General features: G+C 40.1%; 1 protein-coding gene across 10 annotated transcripts in view; it reads right to left on the bottom strand.

Annotated features, from left to right (window-relative positions):
* The window catches only part of MARK3 (microtubule affinity regulating kinase 3), a 114,977-nt gene that overhangs the window by 71,118 nt on the left and 24,213 nt on the right, over window positions 1–19,646 (bottom strand). For all 10 annotated transcript variants that reach the window (XM_055556441.1, XM_055556439.1, XM_055556440.1 and 7 more), the window contains 2 exons: window positions 19,270–19,461; window positions 3,315–3,368 (listed from right to left, as the gene is read on the bottom strand). In XM_055556441.1, coding sequence (XP_055412416.1) covers window positions 3,315–3,368; window positions 19,270–19,461 — 246 coding nt within the window. The remainder of the gene's footprint in view (window positions 1–3,314; window positions 3,369–19,269; window positions 19,462–19,646) is intronic.

Below are 19,646 nucleotides of genomic sequence, written 5' to 3'. Positions count from 1 at the left end.
CCCCCTCAAAATCAATATTCAGCAGGATACACAATAACAACACTCAGTCCTTAGCATATGCTAGGAACTACACTCAGCTCTTCTAAGGGCTTTTAAATGTTAACTCATTTAATTCTCACCATTTTAAAAACAGGGAAATGAAGATCCAGGGAGGTGACGTGTCACAAAGCTAGGCTAGGTTGAAGCCTAAACTCGAATCCATGTAGCCTGGCTTCACCATTTTCCCACCCATGACTCTATACTCCCTCTCTTCTTGTTAGTACTACTCCCAGATTAGAAAAGAAAATAACTTCAGGTGGGTTACACTCAGTGTACTGGCATGTCTTAATAAAGTCATAACTTGCTTCTTAATGACACACAAAACAAAACAAGATCGCAAGATCATCTGCATGTAACCAATCACAGCTAAAAATGATTCTGTAAAACCAGGAAGAAAACTACATTTTCTAATCTCCTGTTGTTTTCAACAGCATTATAAGTACACAATGGTACACATTTCTTTAAAGGTTGACCTAAAAGACATTTATGAACAGCAAAATGTCTCAGGGATAGTACTTAGAAATTAACAAGTACAAAAAAAAAAACAACAGGAGAAAAATATATCTTACTAGAATCTAACATTTATTCACTCAGTGGCTGGAAAAATTAAAAGGAAGAATGAGGAACTTGGCAGTGAAAATAACATCAGTTTACAAATACGCAGTCACCTCAGGTTTGCTTATCTGTGTTTATTAGACATGATCCGTGTGTGAGCTAGGACACTGAGAATACTTTTAAACTATCGTAACATCGGTGATCAAATGCTGCCTGAATGAGCAGTGCACACAGTTTTGGCAGTGGCAGTACAAAAAGATTACACACTGCGGACAGAACGCTCCTGAATGTAAATGCTGGCTCCTAAGGCTGTACAGCAAGCTCTGGAGTTTAAGATCACAATATAAAGAGCTCTGCTGCTGACGCAGGTGTGATAACAACTGTAAGTGACGCTGAGGAATACAACCAAATGCAAGAACCACGATTCCAGGGGCGTAAGATGCCAGGTATACATACCACTCTGCTGCCACTTTTCCACGGAAAAGGAACTCAGCAAAAAAGAATTTTGAAGGAAATATTTATAGAACGCTTTTAATTTATAAGAAAAGAATATGAACACATGATTTACAGCTTAAAACATGCCCTAAAACTGAAAACATTACACTTCTCAGATTATTTAACTTGGATGGATCTTCTGTGAATGGTTCATACTTGTACTATACCAAACAAATCTTAAAAGTCATACCTATTGTTCATGTGCCAAAATTAATGCTAAACATATCTGCATTATCAAGCTAACCAGACAACCTATCAGGTACTGAATTGATAGTGATATGACAAACTGTAATTTGTAATAATAATAAAAAAGAATAGTGGCAGTTAAAAACTATGACCAAAAATAATGAAAAAAGCAATCAAGCTTGAAACAAAAATTGCAATCAACTCAATACTATGACAAAATTCTTCCTAGAAAAATGCCAGAATTCCAGTTATTTACAAGTACACTTGAACAATGGAAGGTCTGTAACATCATTAGAATCCTCAGCAAACCTCTTTACATACTACTTTTAGTTCTGAATACCAAATTTTTATAACCCCTTACCTATTAATTAGCACCAAGTCCCTAGGTACATGAAGAAATGAAAGTTTAAGGAAAGGGATATAATTTCATCTTCAGAACAAAGGACTAGCTAGAATTTCTGGATCCTTCCAGGGCCACCCTGAAAATCCTTAAAGCCCACTATGCCCTGCAGAACCACTCGTTTAAATAACATTTTCAGTACAAGATAAAATCTACCTCTTTTCCCACCTCAACCTCTACCCCACCCCTCAAGAATAAGATTTCAAAATCATGATGTAAATGGGAAATAACCATTGGAACTACATTAGAAATGTACATACAGCATTATACTTAGAATACCTTATACATTGCTTTGCAGTTTACAAAACTCTTTTATATGCGTTATTTCATTGATATAACCCATCATGAAAAGATTAAATCTCCATTTAGTTATTTTTTATTATTTTCAATTGAAGTTTAGTGGACATACAATATTATGTTTGCTTCAGGTGTACAACATAGTGATCTGACAATCAAATACATTATGAAATGATCACCATGGTAATAACCACCTGTCACCATATAAAATTATTGTAACATTATTGACTTCGTTCCTTATGCTATATGTTATACCCCCATGACTTGTTTACTTCATAACTAGAAGTTTTTACCACTTAAGTCTTCCTTACCTATTTCACTCAATTCCCCTCTGGCAACCAACAGTTTTGCTCTCTGTAAGTCTATTTCTGTTTTGTCTATTTGTTTTGTTTTGTAGATTCCACATATAAGTGAGATCATATGGTACTTGTCTTTGTCTGACTTATTTCACTTAGTGAAATTATCTGTTTTTAAAGATGAGAAACCCAATGTCAGAAAGTTAAGTGACTTGCTCCAGGTGAAGTTAGACATTCAGTTCAGTGACAGAGGACTTCCTGTTCTTATTTCTAGGTCTCCATACCTTCCAGCTACCACAGGCCAAGTCTAGAAATCTCATGAAGAATGCAAAAAGGCTTTGCAAAACTAAAAAGAACTAGAAGGATCTTTTTATGAAGAGTGCTAATCAATCACTGATGCACCAGTGAAATACCTATGGCCAGGCCCTGCCTCAGCAAGTACTTCTTCCCATGGGCCATGAGGAGCTTGAAAAGAGGCCCAGGTGATTTTAACATGAAGCACGTTGAGAACTTCTGCTCTACACCAGATGACACAAATGGCAGCAGTGTATTACAAACACGTTTTCAACTATCAATTCAGTTTTACTTTTTTCCTTTCATATGAATTAATCATCACTCCTTAATTAGACATATAGTGATAGCTTAATAAAGCTAAAGTGCTGACTTGAAAAAAGATCACAGTATTAGCTGTAAAATATGTATAACTCTGCATTACACTAATTACATGAAAACACGTTTTTCTGTTTTTTTTATAATTCTATTCTAGTCAATATTTAGAAAATTCAATTTGAAAGTACAGCCTTCAGTTTGTGCTATTAAGAACATTTAAAATGCATTATCTTCAACTGGAAAGGAAGGAAAAAAATCAAACAATACTGCATTTAAACAATATTACATTAAAGTAGTAGTCATCTGAGGAAGAGGAAGCTTTACTGTGTACTAAACACAATAAAAATAACAGTACAGGTAATTAATGCACAAATTAGATGGCAATTAGCACTGAAAATCATTTTTTATAAAAATACCAGCTGTTGGACCAATCTTACCTTTTGTAGACTTGTTGGATTCAACTGAGTTTTGTCAATTATTTTTATTGCAACCTAGAAAAAAAATAAATTAATAAATATTTAAGGATTTTAAGAATTTGGTGTGAAAGTCACTCATTCATGACCAACTCTTTGCAGCCCCATGGACTATACAGTCCACGGAATTCTCCAGGCCAGAATACTGGAGTGGGTAGCCTTTCGCTTCTCCAGGTGATCTTCCCAACCCAGGGATCAAATCCAGGTCTCCTGCATTGCAGGCAAATTCTTTACCAGCTGAGCTACAAGGGAAGCCCAAGAACACTGGAATGGGTAGCCTATCCCTTCTCCAGCCGATCTTCCTGACCCAGGAATCCAACCAGGGTCTCCGACATTGCAGGCGGATTCTTCACCAACTGAGCTATCAGGGAAGCCCAAGAATTTGGTAATCATAGATTAACTGGTAACAGTTTTGTACACACCCAGACACGAGACATTGTTAAAAAACAAGTACTTTAAAACAAACCTTAAAAACTTAAAACGCAACTAGTTACAATTATTTAACATTTTATAAATATTTTATAATTGACAAGAGGGGCTTCATACAAATACGGGTACAACATTTTACATTTAAATAGACAAGGGGGAAAAAAACTCCCAGAAACCACACCAAAAGGGGGAGAGATTATATAATGAAAATATTATTCATCATTTTTATCTAATCTGGGATCCAAATCAAATTCCAGCTGAGCTATTTCGAACCCTAAAAGATGACAGCATTAAAGTGCTGCACTCAATACGCCAGCACATTTGGAAAACTCAGCAGTGGCCATGGGACTGGAAAAGGTCAGTTTTCATTCCAATCCAAAAGAAAGGCAATGCCAAGAATGTTCAAACTGTCGCTCGACTGCACTCATCACACACGCTAGCAAAGTAATGCTCAAAATTGTCCAAGTGAGGCTTCAACAGTATGTGAACCAAGAACTTTCAGATGTTCAAGCTGGATTTAGAAAAGGCAAAGGAACCAGAGATTAAATTGCCAACATCCGTTGGCTCATAGAAAACAAACAATTCCAGAAAAACATCTACTTCTGCTTTACTGACTACACCAAAGCCTTTGACTGTGTGGATCACAACAAACTGTGGGAAAATTCTTAAAGAGATGGGAAAACCAGACCACCTTACCTGCCTCCTGAGGAACCTGTAATGCAAGTCGACAGGCAAGAGAATGGAACATGGAACAATAAACTGGTTCAAAATTGGGAAAGGATTATGCCCAGCCTATATACTGTCACCTTGCTTATTTAACTTATACGCAGAGTACACTATGCAAAATGCTGGGATGGCTCAATCACAAGGGGGAATCAAGACTGCCAGGAGAAGTATCAACAACCTCAGAAATTCAGATGATACCATTCTAATGTCAGAAAGTGAAGAGGAGCCTCCTGATGAAGATGAAAGAGTGAAAAATCTGGCTTAAAACTCAATATTCAAAAAGCTAAGATTATGGCATCACTTCATTGCAAATAGATGGGAAAAGTGGAAACAGGGACAGATTTTCTTTTCCTGGGATCTAAAATCACTGTAGATGGTGACTGCAGTCATGAAACTAAAAGACGCTTGCTCCTTGGAAGAAAAGCAATAACAAACCTAGACAGTATTTTAAAAAGTAGAGACATCATTTTACCAACAAAGGTCCATATAGTCAAAACTGTGGTTTTTCCGGTAGTCATGTAGGGATGTGAGAATTGGAACATAAAGAAGGCTAAGCGCCAAAGAACTGGTGCTTTCAAACTATGGTGCTGGAGAAGACTCTTGAGAGTTCCTTGAACAGCAAAGAGATCAAACCAGTCAATCCTACAGGAAATCAACCCTGAATATTCACTGGAACAACTAATGCTGAAGCTCCAATACTTTGCAGACCTGAGGCAAAGAGCTGACTCATTCAAAAAGAACCTCATATTGGGAAAGACTGAGGGCAAGATGAGAAGGGGGTGGCAGAGGAAGAGATGGTTAGATGGCATCACCAACTCAATAGACATGAAGTGAGCAAACTCCAGGTGACAGTGAAGGACATGGAAGCCTGGCAAGTTGAAGTCCACGGGATCGCAAAGAGTTAAGACATGACTTAGCGACTGAACAACAACAGATATCCAAAACTAGGGGCTACAGACAGCAAGAAGGGGGGATGGGGTGACGACAGGGGACAGAAGGGGATGTAAGTGAATAGAGAGGCTGTACCAGGAACTAGGGAACATACATAATTAACCCAGCTTTACACCTGAGGTCCAGAACAACAAATGATCTCACCCCAAACTGACAAGGCTGTGTTCCTACCATGTGTCCCTCAGAACACAGATTCAAAGATTCTTTATCAACAGTTCTTGTACTTTTTGGTCCCTTTTATATTCTTAAAGATTATGCTGAACCAAATACAGGTTATATCTATCAATATTTGGGCTTCCTCGCTGGCTGAGCAGTAAAGAATCCACCTGCAATGCAAGAGCCGCAGGAGATGTGTGTTCGATCCCTGGATCAGGAAGATTCCCTGGAGAAAGAATCGGCAATCCACTCCAGTATTCTTGCTTGGGAAATTCCATGGACAAAGGAGCCTGGTGGGCTACAGTCCATGGGGTAGCAAAGAATCAGACACAACTTAGCGACTAAACAACATCAACAGCAAAAAGATATATACTGTATACTTGCACTTATATGAGGTTCCTAGAATATTCAAAGGCATAGATACAGAAAGCAGAACGTTGGTTGCCAGGGCCTGGGGAGAAGAGGGAATGGCGAATTTAATGGATACAGTTTCAGTTTTAGAAAACGAAGAGTTCAGGAGATGAATGGTGGTGACGGCTGCACGACATTATGGATGTATTTACTATGACTGAAATACACATTTTAAAATAGTTAATACATTTTATACTATGTGTATGTTATCACAATAAAAAACTGGAGAAGTCCACTGCATGTTAATATAAATAACATTTTAATAAAATTCTCACATGTCCTCCTGTAGTCAATCGGTTATTGTATCACATGTCACACCGCTTCTGGAAAATTGTACTTTACAGTTGTGGAAAAGAATGCAAGAAGCAAATAATGTCTTAATGGTATTACCAAAACAGTTTTGATTTTGCAGACCCCCATTAAAAGGATCTCAGAACACATACAGGGGTCCACATTCCTACTTCAAGAACCCTGTACTACTCATATTAAAAAACTGCTTAACGTGGTTTAAAGCCTTCATCTGCCCATATATTTGATTACTTCCTAGGACTCTATTAGCCTCCTAATGAGCTAAAGAAAGGCATCCAGTCAGTCTGACCCTGGAGTGGAAGAAACCCACCACCACTTCACCCCTGCCTGGGAGGAAAAAAATCATAACTGGTGGAGGAGGGGAGAGTTAATGAGTGTACATGTCTGAAAAAGCAAAGTCGAAATTCTAATTTTGTATTCAGAAAATTTAAGTCTTGATGGAAACTACTTGATGGAAACTAAATAAAGCAAAAGGAAATACTGGCTTCTCACGTATGCAAATGATGACCACCTTGTGCGTACCTTGGTTGACGAGAGGACTCCTATTATAGCCCCAGCATACAGCCTGTACACAGGAAGCAGTCAGTGAATGCTTACTGCGGTGACCCGAGGCCTTGAACACTTGCATCAGTAACCACAGACACATCAGAGATGGAGACACAACAGTGAAGAACGGGGTTTCTGATGTTTTAGCAAACATCAGTGTGGTTTTAAAATTACATTATTTTAAAGTCAAGGGACTTCCTCAACAGTCTAGTGGTCCACTGCAGGCGACATGGGTTCAATTCCTGGTCGGGGAAATAACATCCCACATGCCATGTGGCGTGGCCAAAAAACCCCCACAAACTTTACTTTCATAAGTAATTTTATGTGGTATACTTGGATCTGCCCAATCCCAAAGAAACCCCTTTGATAACACTGTTCTGGCCACAATCCTGCTTTCTTTCTTCCTCTCACATCCAAATCCACCATAAATGCTGTCTTTCCAGTTCAATTTCTATTCTCCTCAGAGGCCCCTTGTTCACTCATTTCTTCTGCTCAGTATCCACCTTCTAGAGATTCCATTCTGATTCTGTTAGTACACATATTCACTTTCAAGTACTGCTGTTCAAATGGGAGAAAGAAAGGGCAACCCACTCCAATGTTCTTGCCTGGAGAATCCCAGGGACAGAGCAGCCTGGTGGGCTGCCGTCTATGGGGTCGCACAGAGTCAGACACGACTGAAGTGACTTAGCAGCAGCAGCTGTTCAAATAGTATCTAAAGCAAGATCAGTTCAAAACATGTTGCATTCAGCTAAATCTCACTGTGGACGAGAGGCTTTATCAAAAGCAAGTGTCCTCATTTAACACAATGTGTGTATGTGTGGCAATGAAAGCTGAAGGGGAAGCTCCTAATCCCTTCTTCCTTCCAGCTCCCTGCTGGGATGACTCAACTACCAAAATAACCCAGGGCCAGAGCTGGAGCCAGGAGAAGAGCTCCGACCTCGAGGCAACTGTGGGGCATCACTAGGTGCTCGAGAAAGATGGAGACCTGACAGACCACTCAGCCACGCCCAAGGCTGTATGTAGGGGGTGTGTGTGTGTGGGTGTGCTCGCAAGTGAGCTCACGCCTGCACAACAAATGCCACGGGGGTTCACTAGGCAAGGAAACAGAAGCGTCCCTGCCACTGTGTAAAGTTCCGGGAAATTCCATTTGTTTCCCCTGATGCCTAAAGCAAAGTGGAAAATTACAAAATAGGAATAAAAGAGAGCTCACATGTAAGAAAGGCTTCTCTCAACATTTCCTCAAATCAAGAGTCCAACAAACCTGTGGCAAACACCCACTGGAGAAAAATCCTTATCTTCCAGTTCCTGTCAATTAACTACTGGTCAAAAGACCCTTACATCCTGCTCCTGGCGGGTGTTAACGCATTATAGCTTTTACAGAAGAGCAGGGGCAAGAAAGACTACCAAGTCCTATAAAAGTACACAGTGATCCAGAAGAATGGCATATTGGTCAGCTCAGGCTGTCACAGCAAAAATACCAGAGACAGGGTGGCTTAAAGAGCAGCAATGTATTTTCTCACGGTTTGGGAAGCTGGGCGTCAGGGATCGGGGCGCCAGCACAGGCAGCTCCTCGTGGCGAGCAGACGCTCACCTTCTCACCGTGTCCTTAAGAGGTGGAAAAAGCAAGCAAGCTCTCTGGTGTCTCCTATCAGATCAGGTGCCTACCCTTATGACCTAATTTAACCTAATTATTTCCACAAAGGCTCTATCTTCAAATAAGCTTTTACATCTGAATTCTGGGGGACACAATTCAGTCCACAGCAATGGAGAACAAGCCTACCAACTTCAAATTAAACCTAACAATACAAAGCAAGATGAGTGACTGTCACGAGCACAAGGCAGAGTAACAGAGGCACACAAGTTAACAAATGCTGTGCGGTTCCATGATTTTAAGAGGAGAACACACAGAATAACCTGTGGTGTTTTAGAAGTCATTATAGTGGTTATCTCAGGGGGAGGAAAGTGAAATGATTAGGAGGAGGTAGAAGGGAGGACTTCTGGGGTTTAAGTCATGGCGTATTTTTGCTCTGGGTCATGGTTTTGCAAATACTTATATTTTTTTCTCAATGTGTGCACTATATTTCAATATGGAGTTAATTTTTTTAAAGTATGTGATGACTTTTAAAAAACTACAGTTCAAAAGTCAATAGCTAATGCTGCCTAAAATTGAAAAATAAGAAAAAAACCTAAAGAACAGTTTAAAAGGCTAAAGTGATTAGGAAATTGGGGCGGGGCCAGGGAACACTTAAAAAAAACCAGCATTGATTCTTTAAACTGTGTAATAGATAATTAACTTGAATAAAAATAACTAAAGGGCTTCCCTGATAGCTCAGTTGGTAAAGAACCCACCTGCAATGCAGGAGACTCTCGTTTGATTAAGAAGCTCTTTCGTACCCATAGTGAGTACTTTCAGTTAAAGATGGTACACTAATCATGTGCGTTCGCTCTTCTCCCATCTGACAGTCCCATTAAACAACAAAGATTAAATGACCAAAAAAAAAAAAAAAAATGGCAAAGAGAATGGGAGAGGTAGCACCAGCAAACAAGAGATCTCAAACAATTTCTGGGAGACAAAAATCAGAGGTACACACAGCAGGGCACACACAAGCCTAGAGTATGCTCAAGGAAGGATACAATCCAGGAAAAACTTCACTGACCACAGAAAACAATTCAATGCTATGTACATGAAGGTCCGAGTGAAAGGCCAACTTTCATCCAAGCCACTGTGGAGCTAAGCCAGCCAACTCCACACACCTCATGTAAAGAGCTCTCAGTGTGCTTCTGATTCCTCCACTCTTGAAAATGTTTTCAAGACACCTGAGTTCAGTTCAGTCGCTCAGTCGTGTCCAACTCTTTGCGACCCCATTGAACTGCAGCACTCCAGGCCTTCCTGTCCATCACCAACTCCCAGAGTTTACTCAAATTCGTCCATGGAGTCGGTGATGCCATCCAACCATCTCATCCTCTGTCGCCCCCTTCTCCTGCCTTCAATCTTTCCCAAAGCCTACAATCTTTCCTAATATTCCTTCCCATGTATCTGCTGTCACAAGAAAACATCGGTAACAATTAAGCCTCCTCCTATTTCAAAAAAGACAGCTGATTCACATTACTCATGGTAATTCCATTCTATAAATTCACTGTGAACACTGAATTGGTGGATACTGAACCACTGTTTCTAGAAGAGGTTCCTGTGAGCCCCTGGTCATAACATTTTCATCAACTGACCAATACATAACCTTGTTTTATGTTTCTGCTTAAGGACATCTCATTTACTATATGTTATTGATTTATTAACACTGACTAGCACTATCTACGGAGAAGGCAATGGCACCCCATTCCAGTACTCTTGCCTGGAAAATCCCATGGGCAGAGGAGCCTGGTAGGCTGCAGTCCATGGAGTCGCTAAGAGTAGGACAGGACTGAGCGACTTCACTTTCACTTTTCACTTTCATGCATTGGAGAAGGAAATGGCACCCCACTCCAGTGTTCTTGCCTGGAGAATCCCAGGGATGGGGGAGCCTGGTGGACTGCCATCTCGGGGGTCACACAGAATCAGACACGACTGAAGTGACTTAGCAGCAGCAGCAGCACTATCCAACCTCATGCCTGAATGAAGCTTATCTCACAAATATATTTTCTCTATAAGGCGCTCAGAGCCTTTGCCCTTAGAAACACTGGCTAGTTACCTCAGCCCTAAGTTGGGGGTCATTTTAAATAGCAAAATCACTATCAAAATGCACCAAAAAATGTGGAAAATATGGACTAAATAACCACAAAACAGGCATTTGTTAATAGTATGAAAGCTGAAAGAATGCCAAGTGTTACCTTGTTGGACATCAGCAGAGGAAACACACATAAAGCAATTCAAACTTCTCACTGCTCTGTGCATGGCCAAAAAAGACTGCAAATGCACTGCTGGTACTGATTTCGGGATTGCACACAAATTTTGGAGAGTATGTAAATTTGCAAATCTGGAATTTGTGAATAATGAGATTGACTAGTGGGTCTATTCTGAAGATGGACAGTGGTGATGGTTGTAAACAATATCAATGCACTTAATGCCACTGAGCTGCATACTTAAAAATGGCTAAAATAGTAAATTTTATGTCATGTATATTTTATCACAATAAAAAAGTGTTACAATTATGTAATTAAGTGCTTTTTAATTTGTAGGAAGTAGGTTTATGTCAAGTTCGTTTCTTTCTCTGCACATTAACTGTAAATATTCCACAATAAACCACGATCATCTTTATGCTTTTTCAGTTCAGTCGCTCAGTCGTGTCCGACTCTTTGTGACCCCATGAATCACAGCACGCCAGGCCTCCCTGTCCGTCACCAACTCCCGGAGTTCACCCAGACTCACGTCCATCGAGTCAGTGACGCCATCCAGCCATCTCATCCTCTGTCGTCCCCTTCTCCTCCTGCCCCCAATCCCTCCCAGCATCAGACTCTTTTCCAATGAGTCAACTCTTCGCATGAGGTGGCCAAAGTATTGGAGTTTCAGCCTCAGCATCAGTCCTTCCAACAAACACCCAGGACTGGTCTCCTTTAGGATGGACTGGTTGGATCTCCTTGCAGTCCAAGGGACTCTCAAGAGTCTTCTCCAACACCACAGTTCAAAAGCATCAATTCTTCGGCGCTTGGCTTTCTTCACAGTCCAACTCTCACATCCATACATGATCACTGGAAAAACCACAGCCTTGACTAGACGGACCTTTGTTGGCAAAGTAATGTCTCTGCTTTTGAATATGCTATCTAGGTTGGTCATAACTTTCCTTCCAAAGACTAAGCGTCTTTTAATTTCATGGCTGCAGTCACCATCTACAGTGATTTTGGAGCCCCAAAAAATAAAGTCTGACACTGTTCCCACTGTTTCCCCATCTATTTCCCATGAAATGATGGGACCAGATGCCATGATCTTGGTTTTCTGAATGTTGAGCTTTAAGCCAACTTTTTCACTCTCCACTTTCACTCTCATCAAGAGGCTTTTTAGTTCCTCTTCACTTTCTGCCATAAGGGTGGTGTCATCTGCATATCTGAGGTTATTGATATTTCTCCCGGCAATCTTGATTCCAGCTTGTGTTTCTTCCAGCTCAGCGTTTCTCATGATGCACTCTGCATATAAGTTAAATAAGCAGGGTGACAATATACAGCCTTGACGTACTCCTTTCCCTATTTGGAACCAGTCTGTTGTTCCATGTCCATTCTAACTGTTGCTTCCTGATGTGCATACAGGTTTCTCAAGAGGCAGATCAGGTGGCCTGATTTTCAGTTATATGTTATTAAACTACTAAGGCTATCTTTTACCATTCTGCTGGCTTACCTCCAAATCTGCTACTATTATTTCCAATAAAAGCAAACTGTTCAAAATATTCTTTTTGTGTGTCAACAGTTGTTTTGAAGAAACATTCTATTAATCACTGACCAAATCCCAGCAATGACTACTTACTGAGTTTTAACAGAGCAGCAAAGGGCAATACCTGGAACCCCCTGAGAGAGATAATGAGGTCTTCCTTTCTTTGTTCGCTACTTATCTGAGTGGGGCCAGATTTTCTTCATACACTTCAACCAGAACCACATACCAAAATTGTCTGAATGCAGAGCAGACTTAAAATACAGCTACCTTCTATTAAATGAGATATTAAAGTGAATTGCAAAAAATTTAAACAATGTCATTCTTCTTTGTAATTTGTTTTGGAAAATAAGTCATTTTTCATAAAAATATGTTATTTATATTAACAAGTAAAAGGTCTATTATTTTTAATAAATTAACATATATTTTAAGTTTCTTAGTGCTAACTTCTAAAACAGTAAACAGCAATAGATATAACTCATATAAACAAAAGCTTGTTTTGAGTCCTCAATTTAAAAAGTTTAATGGAATTGTGAGATTAAAAAAAATGAAAACTACTGTTCAAATCAATGAAACTGCATATAACCACTGAAACCTACAATTTATCATTATGCAGCATTGGGGAAAACTGTTAAGGATAAAATTCTGAAGGGAAAAAACCAGCATACAAAATCAGGGCCAAAAGTATGCTGAAAAATATATATAGGATATGATATACCAAAATAATGGTATTCTGAATATTTTGACTGTGGGAATTTTTTTCCTTTCTGGTCTCCAAACTTTCCGTAAAGCTGTTAACACAGTCTTGACACACACAAAATGTTGTAAACTAAAATCTCAAGTTTAGCACATTCAAGGATGAAAAGCTGAGGTTTTATCATTCTTACAACCAACAACAAATACTAATTGAGTACTCAGAGGCCGAGGACAAATGAGGTTCAAGACTGAAATCTCTTTTCCTCCCGCTCCCCTCTGGCCTCTCCTCTAGCGCAGGAGAGAGGACACGGACTGCCAGTGAACTCGTGCAGCCACGAGTGCAGAGCAGGCAGCAAGAACAACGGCGGGCACGCACTTCAGGGGCCTTCTGAAGGAGAGGGGGTGCAGGCTTGAAAGGGCTCCGGACCCAGAGCTTCCAGGTGGCAGGAGCTGCTGGTCTAATTCCCAAGTCAAAAGTCCGCGTAAAGAACACTGCTGCTCCTCAGCCCAACCAATGACCACCGATTCCAGAAGTTAAAGAGGCTCTGGACTCCAAGTCAACAAGCCAGGAGCGGGCAGGAGTGAGGCATGAGAGGAAAAGGGGGGGATTAAGTGTCAGAATGCCACTGAGGAGGGGTGGGACCACGGAGCCTCCCAAGCAGAACAGAGGATTCTTAATCTAGAGAACAGAAGGGTCCCAGAGAAGAGATGGCTGAGATACCTGGGTCCACCAATAAAAGCACTGGACAACTCCCAAATGAAAGTGATCAAACATATTCTATGTACACAAACCCAGCTTCCGATCAGCTTCTTAGGGTTCCACCTAAGACAGACAGACAACCAAGACTTACCAGATTCCAAATGAAGTCTCTAAGGAAGACACCAAGAAAGAATCCCAGCGACAAGAGAAACAATGTAGGGAACAAGAACAACAAAAAGAATCATGCTTTTTACTATCCTCAGGGAGCTAACAGAAGAAACAGCACTGATACCAGAACTGGACACTATAAAGACAAATAATCAGAGAACAAGAAAGAACCGGGGGGAGGAGGACACCCACAGGAGCGTACACACATTTAAGGGAAAGACTGGAAGATACAGACATCTCCCAGAAAGCAAAACAGAGAGAGGAAACAGAACAAAAACCCAGAAACTAAAAAATCAAGCCTCTTGAGAATTCACTGGTGGTCCAATGGTTAGGCCTCAGCACTTTCACTCCCAGGACCCAGGTTCAATCCCTGGTCACAAAACTAAGATCCTACAAGCCGTATGGCACAATCAAAAATCATATAAATCAAGGCCCTTTTCAAGGCTTCCAATCTCTGATTAATTAGAACTCCAAGGAATTCCCTGGTAGTCCAGTGGTTAGGAATCCACACGTTCACTGCAGGGGGCACTAGTTCAACCCCAGGTCAGGGAACTAAAGACCCCACGGACTGCAGTATGCCAGGCTCCCCTGTCCTTCACCATCTCCCAGACTTGCTCAAACTCATGTCCATTGAGTCGGCGATGCCATCCAACCATCTCATTCTCTGTAGTCCCCTTCTCCTCCTGTCTTCAATCTTTTCCCAGCATCAGGGTCTTTTCTAATGAGTCAGCTCTTTGCATCAGGTGGCCAAAGTATTGGAGCTTCAGCTTCAGTCTTTCCAAAGAATATTCAGGACTGATTTCCTTTAGGATTGACTGGTTTGATGTCTCTTAACATACCATATAATAACTCTTTATCTTCTACTGACTGAATGAATTAAGTCTCTGAATTACCAAAATCACTTCCTGGAGCACTCTGGGTTTTCTTTAGAGGTCTTAGTACCTCAATAGGAAAGACACATCCTATTCCCATAAAAGGGCAAGAGAATGCTGACGGAAAAACTTTCGTTTTCAATGGGCTGACTGGAGAACAGTACCAAGTGATAAAAATACAATAACTATAGTTTTTAGGTTTCTTTTGTTCTATTAGGAATATTATAATAAACCTGTAATAAAATATATACTATAAAAAAATATATATATATACTATAATAAACCTATAATAAAATCAACTGTCTAAAAAAACTTCAGTTTTTTACATATGACCCAGCAATCCCACTCCTGGATTAATTATCCTAAAGAAATTAAAATTTATGCTCACATAAAGACCTGTACAGGGACTTCTTTGGTGGGCTAGTGGTTAAGACTCCACCACATTCCCAATGCAGGGTGCAGATTCAATCCCTGGTGGGGAACTAAGATCCCCTATGCCACATGGTGTGCCCCCCACCCAAAAAAAGTGGACTATAATAAAAATTCATCTGATAGAGTAAACGGCGAGAAGATCAAGGAAATTCTTATAAGAATAATCATCAGGGGACTTTAACCTACTTCAAAAAATCAAAATGTACAATCAAAAGCTGCAGTAATAAAAACACCATGACTGGGTATAAAACTAAATAAATTAAATCAGAGAAACAAAAGGGAATTTAACAATCGGGGGAAAGAACCAATGATCCAGGGAAAGCAGTAATGCATGTAGGGGGAAAAAGTTAAGACTCTACACCTCATACTAATCCTCCAAAATACACAGTAAGTCAATTAAACATTCAAATGCCAGTCACAGCAGTATTTAAAGAAAAAAACAGAATCATTTTTACAATCTGGGGAAAAAAGTAAACTGTTCTCACCAAGACATGAAACCCAGACAGATCAGACCGATGTCTAAAAACACATAAAAGGTCTAAATCACTAAGAGGAAAAGAGAAAAGAGACACAGATAAAGGATATACAGCAGGAAGCTTATTTTAAAAAGAAAATATAAATGACACAAATATATGAAAATATCATCAATGTAAGTAGCTATCAAAAAAGCAATCTTTTTTAAAAAATATCATTTTTTTGTTTATTCGATAGACAAAAATTATAGTGTTAGCAAGGGTGTAGAAAAATAGGCACTCTTATTCATTTTGGTAGGCTAATAAAGCAGTACGACATTCTCTCAAAACCAATTTAGCAGTACCTAGTACTCTTGCCTGGAAAATCCCATGGACGGAGGAGCCTGGTGGGCTGCAGTCCATGGGGTCGCTAAGAGTCAGACACGACTGAGCGACTTCACTTTCACTTTTCATTTTCATGCACTGGAGACGGAAATGGCAACCCACTCCAGTGTTCTTGCCTGGAGAATCCCAGGGATGGGGGAGCCTGGTGGGAGGCCGTCTATGGGGTCACACAGAGTCGGACATGACTGAAGCGATGCAGCATCAGCAGCATTACAGTATTAAAATGCAGAAACATCACTTTGCTAACAAAAGGTCCATATAGTTAAAGCTATGATTTTTCCAGTAGTCATGAACAGATGTGACAGCTGGATCATAAAGGCTGCATGCCAAAGAATTGATGCTTCTGAACTGTGGTGTTGGAGAAGACTCTTGAGAGTCCCTTGGACTGTAAGGAGATCAAATCAATCACTCCTAAAGGAATCAACCCTGAATATTCACTGGAAGGACTGACGGTGATGGTGAAGTTTCAATACTTTGGCCACTTTGATGCCAAGAGATGACTCACTGGAAAAGGCCCTGATGCTGGCAAAGATTGAAGGCAAAAGGAGAAGGGGGTGGCAGAGGATGAGATGGTTAGACAGCATCACTAATTCAATGGACATGAATTTAAGCAAACTCTGCGAGTTAGTGGAGGACAGAGAAGCCTGGTGTGCTGCATTCCGTGGGGTCACAAAGAGTCAGACACAACTTATCACCTGAACAGCAACAAACTATAGTCTCACATTCCCTCTGAACCAGGACTTCCAGAAATCTAGGAATTTATCCTACAGAAACACTCTTAATAAAGGACAGAAAGTTATGTTTAAGGATATTCAGTGCAGATGTTTGTAATAGCAAAAAAAATCAGAAACCACCCAATGCCCATCAATACAGGTAAACTATGGTGCAGCACACACTAGAAGGCAACGTCCCTAAAGAGAGCACGTCAGATCCAGAAGCACTAAAATCCAGACGTGATACAGACGTGACTGAGTGCTTGGTAAGAAAAACTACCATTATGTCCTTTCTTGTTAAAATAAACAAAAATTACTGTGTCTATAAAGAACTGTGGTAATGCATACCAAACTGCTGAAAGTGATCCTCTGAGAAGAGAGAAAGTTTAAGGAATTTTATTTTCTACATAATGAGTTTCTATAATGTTTATTTTACATGATTCTGGGTAAGACCTACAATAGGGGGGAAAAAAAGTAAAATCAATTTTTTCAGACCTCAAAAAAAAAGTGTTTTAAGTTAGCCACTATCTAGTCAAATTCAAGCATTTCTGGAGAGAACACACTAGATGTAAACATGGCAAGTCTCACTCCAGCACAAGTAAGTTATGTAAAAGGGAAGAGGGTCTGTCTGTCTCACTCCTCTTTTAACCCACCATCTCTATCTATATAAGGAAACTGGCCAAGTAACCACCTGAAACTGGTTGGGGGAAACAAACTCAGAGGTTCTGTTCCTTATTTCAAAAAGTTTGGATCTAGGGCAGCAAAGAAAGCTCCACTAACTCATGCTATTTACTGATTCCAAAAGCAGTCCCAGCATATCTATGGAGTCTTAACCAGGGAACTGCCACTAAAATTGAGATGAAACGTGAGGAGGCCAATTTTTAGCTACAGTCTTTACTTAAGACTCCAGTTAGAATAGACCAATGATGCACAACCTTCTTCAGGTCCCAGAACACAGAGGAAGTTAGAATATTTGTAGGGCAAATTGTAGCAAACCCAGGGTAGGTCTCACTCCAGCAGGCCCTTGCACAGTGGACTGCAGGCCACAGCGCATCTTAACACTGCCTTGGCACACATATCAGGAGGCTCCATTACATGGGAATCATTTCTTTACAGTTTCCTTCAAAAGTAACATTAAGTTCATTCAATAAATATTTATCAAGTACAGGGGGAGAATGGACACATGGCTGAGCCCCTTCGCTGTTCACCTGAAACTATCACAGCACTATGTTAATCGGCTATATCCCAATACAAAATAAAGTTTTTTTTTTTAATTTATTAAGTACTTAATAAGGCTTCCCTGGTGGCTCAGTGGTAAAGAATCCATCTGTCAACACAAGTGATGCGGGCTCAATCCCTGGTCTGGGAAGATTCCCTGGAGAAGGAAAAAGCAATCCACTCCAGAAAATCCACTGCCTGGAAAACCCCATGGACAGAGGAGCCTGGGCGTTACAGTCCATGGAGTCGAAAAAGAGTCAGACACAACTTATCGACTAAACAACGAGCACCTAGTATGTGCCAAATATGGCTAAGTGCTGATGTCTTCCCCATAGATTAGAGGGGAAAGACAGATAAATAAGCAATTTGCAATATAATTATAATTATAATAGTAAAACATACTATTTATTTAACTGTAATGGTAAAAATGCTAGCTAGGGAAAAAGTACCGTGATTTTTAACATGAGTGCCATGCCTGGGGAAAGGGAGTCTGTCAATCACTACTTTCCCCAAGAAGTGACTCCAACACAAAAGGATGAAGTGTATTTTAGGCAAGAAACAGCAGGTACAAAGATCCAAGAAACTATGTAAAAAAAAAAGCAGAACAGAGACTTTCCTGGTGGTCCAGTGGTTAAGAATCCACTGTTCAATGCAGAGGTCACAAGTTTGATCCCTGGTTGGGAAACCAAGACCCCACGTGCTGCAGAGCGACTCAGCCTATGCGCCACAACTAGAGAAAAGCCTGCACACCAGCAAATGGCCCATGTGTCTCAATGAAAACCCAGCGCAGCCAAAAACCAAACACACCAGAACAGTTCTGTGCTGCACAAAAAGAATGTGAGTAGGGAGTTAATTAAGGAGCAGTTTTAATGGAAGTGTTTTTTATAAACATGGAATGTGGTTGAGCAGAAAGCAAATATGACAGAAATTAGGAAAGTATGTGCCTTTCTATATAATAACCTATCGAACATAAGCTATGAGATAAATGTTTGGGGAGATGAAGAAGCTTCTTGATAAATCTATAAAAACAGTCAACACGATTTTTGCAAGTACCATGAGCTTATAATGAAGTTAAACATTTTTACTGTGGTGGTACATATTTACCACTGAAAAAGAACGTTATCTCTTTATAAAGGCAAAATCATTCAAATGCTCAATATGTAATCGTTACAACAAAGAAAGAAATGAGAAAGTAAATGAAAAGTAAAGAAATGAGAAAGTAAAACAACTCCTAGGATAATTAATATATAAGCTTCCTATTCTTAAAAAAGGTTTAATTAGCTTACAGAAAGCCCAAATATATACATTGTGTTCCTCTTTGTCTCCCATGGAAATTAACAGAAAAGTGTATTAACAGAAATCAAGCATAATTTGTTACTTACCTCTCTGCCTGTAAGGATGTGTCTTGCCAACTTCACTTTTGCAAAATTCCCCTTGCCGATAGTTTTTAACAGCCTGTAGTTTCCAATGTGAGGCTGTTCATCTGCACAGGAAGCTATAGAGTTTCTACACCGTGCTCCAGAGCGCCCAGAGCGAGAGGTAACTTCTTGCCGCCCATCTCCGTGTGACGTGTGCTGCAGTAAGACAGACAACAAAGGGCAGGGAATGAGGAACCCACAGTAGTTGACAAGATTTAAGTCTCCAGTTGAAGAAACAAAACATCTCTGCTTTAATTTAATCCCAATACATATGGCACTTTATGGGGACTTGCCCACGTGATATAAACTCATGAGGAAAATAAAATGCTGAGAAGAGAAAT

The sequence above is a fragment of the Bubalus kerabau genome, chromosome 19 (genome assembly GCF_029407905.1).
Source record: "Bubalus kerabau isolate K-KA32 ecotype Philippines breed swamp buffalo chromosome 19, PCC_UOA_SB_1v2, whole genome shotgun sequence".
Classification (NCBI taxonomy): Eukaryota; Metazoa; Chordata; class Mammalia; order Artiodactyla; family Bovidae; genus Bubalus; species Bubalus kerabau.
The sequence above is the reverse complement of the archived record's forward strand: the minus strand, read 5'-3'. Positions and strand labels throughout refer to the sequence as shown.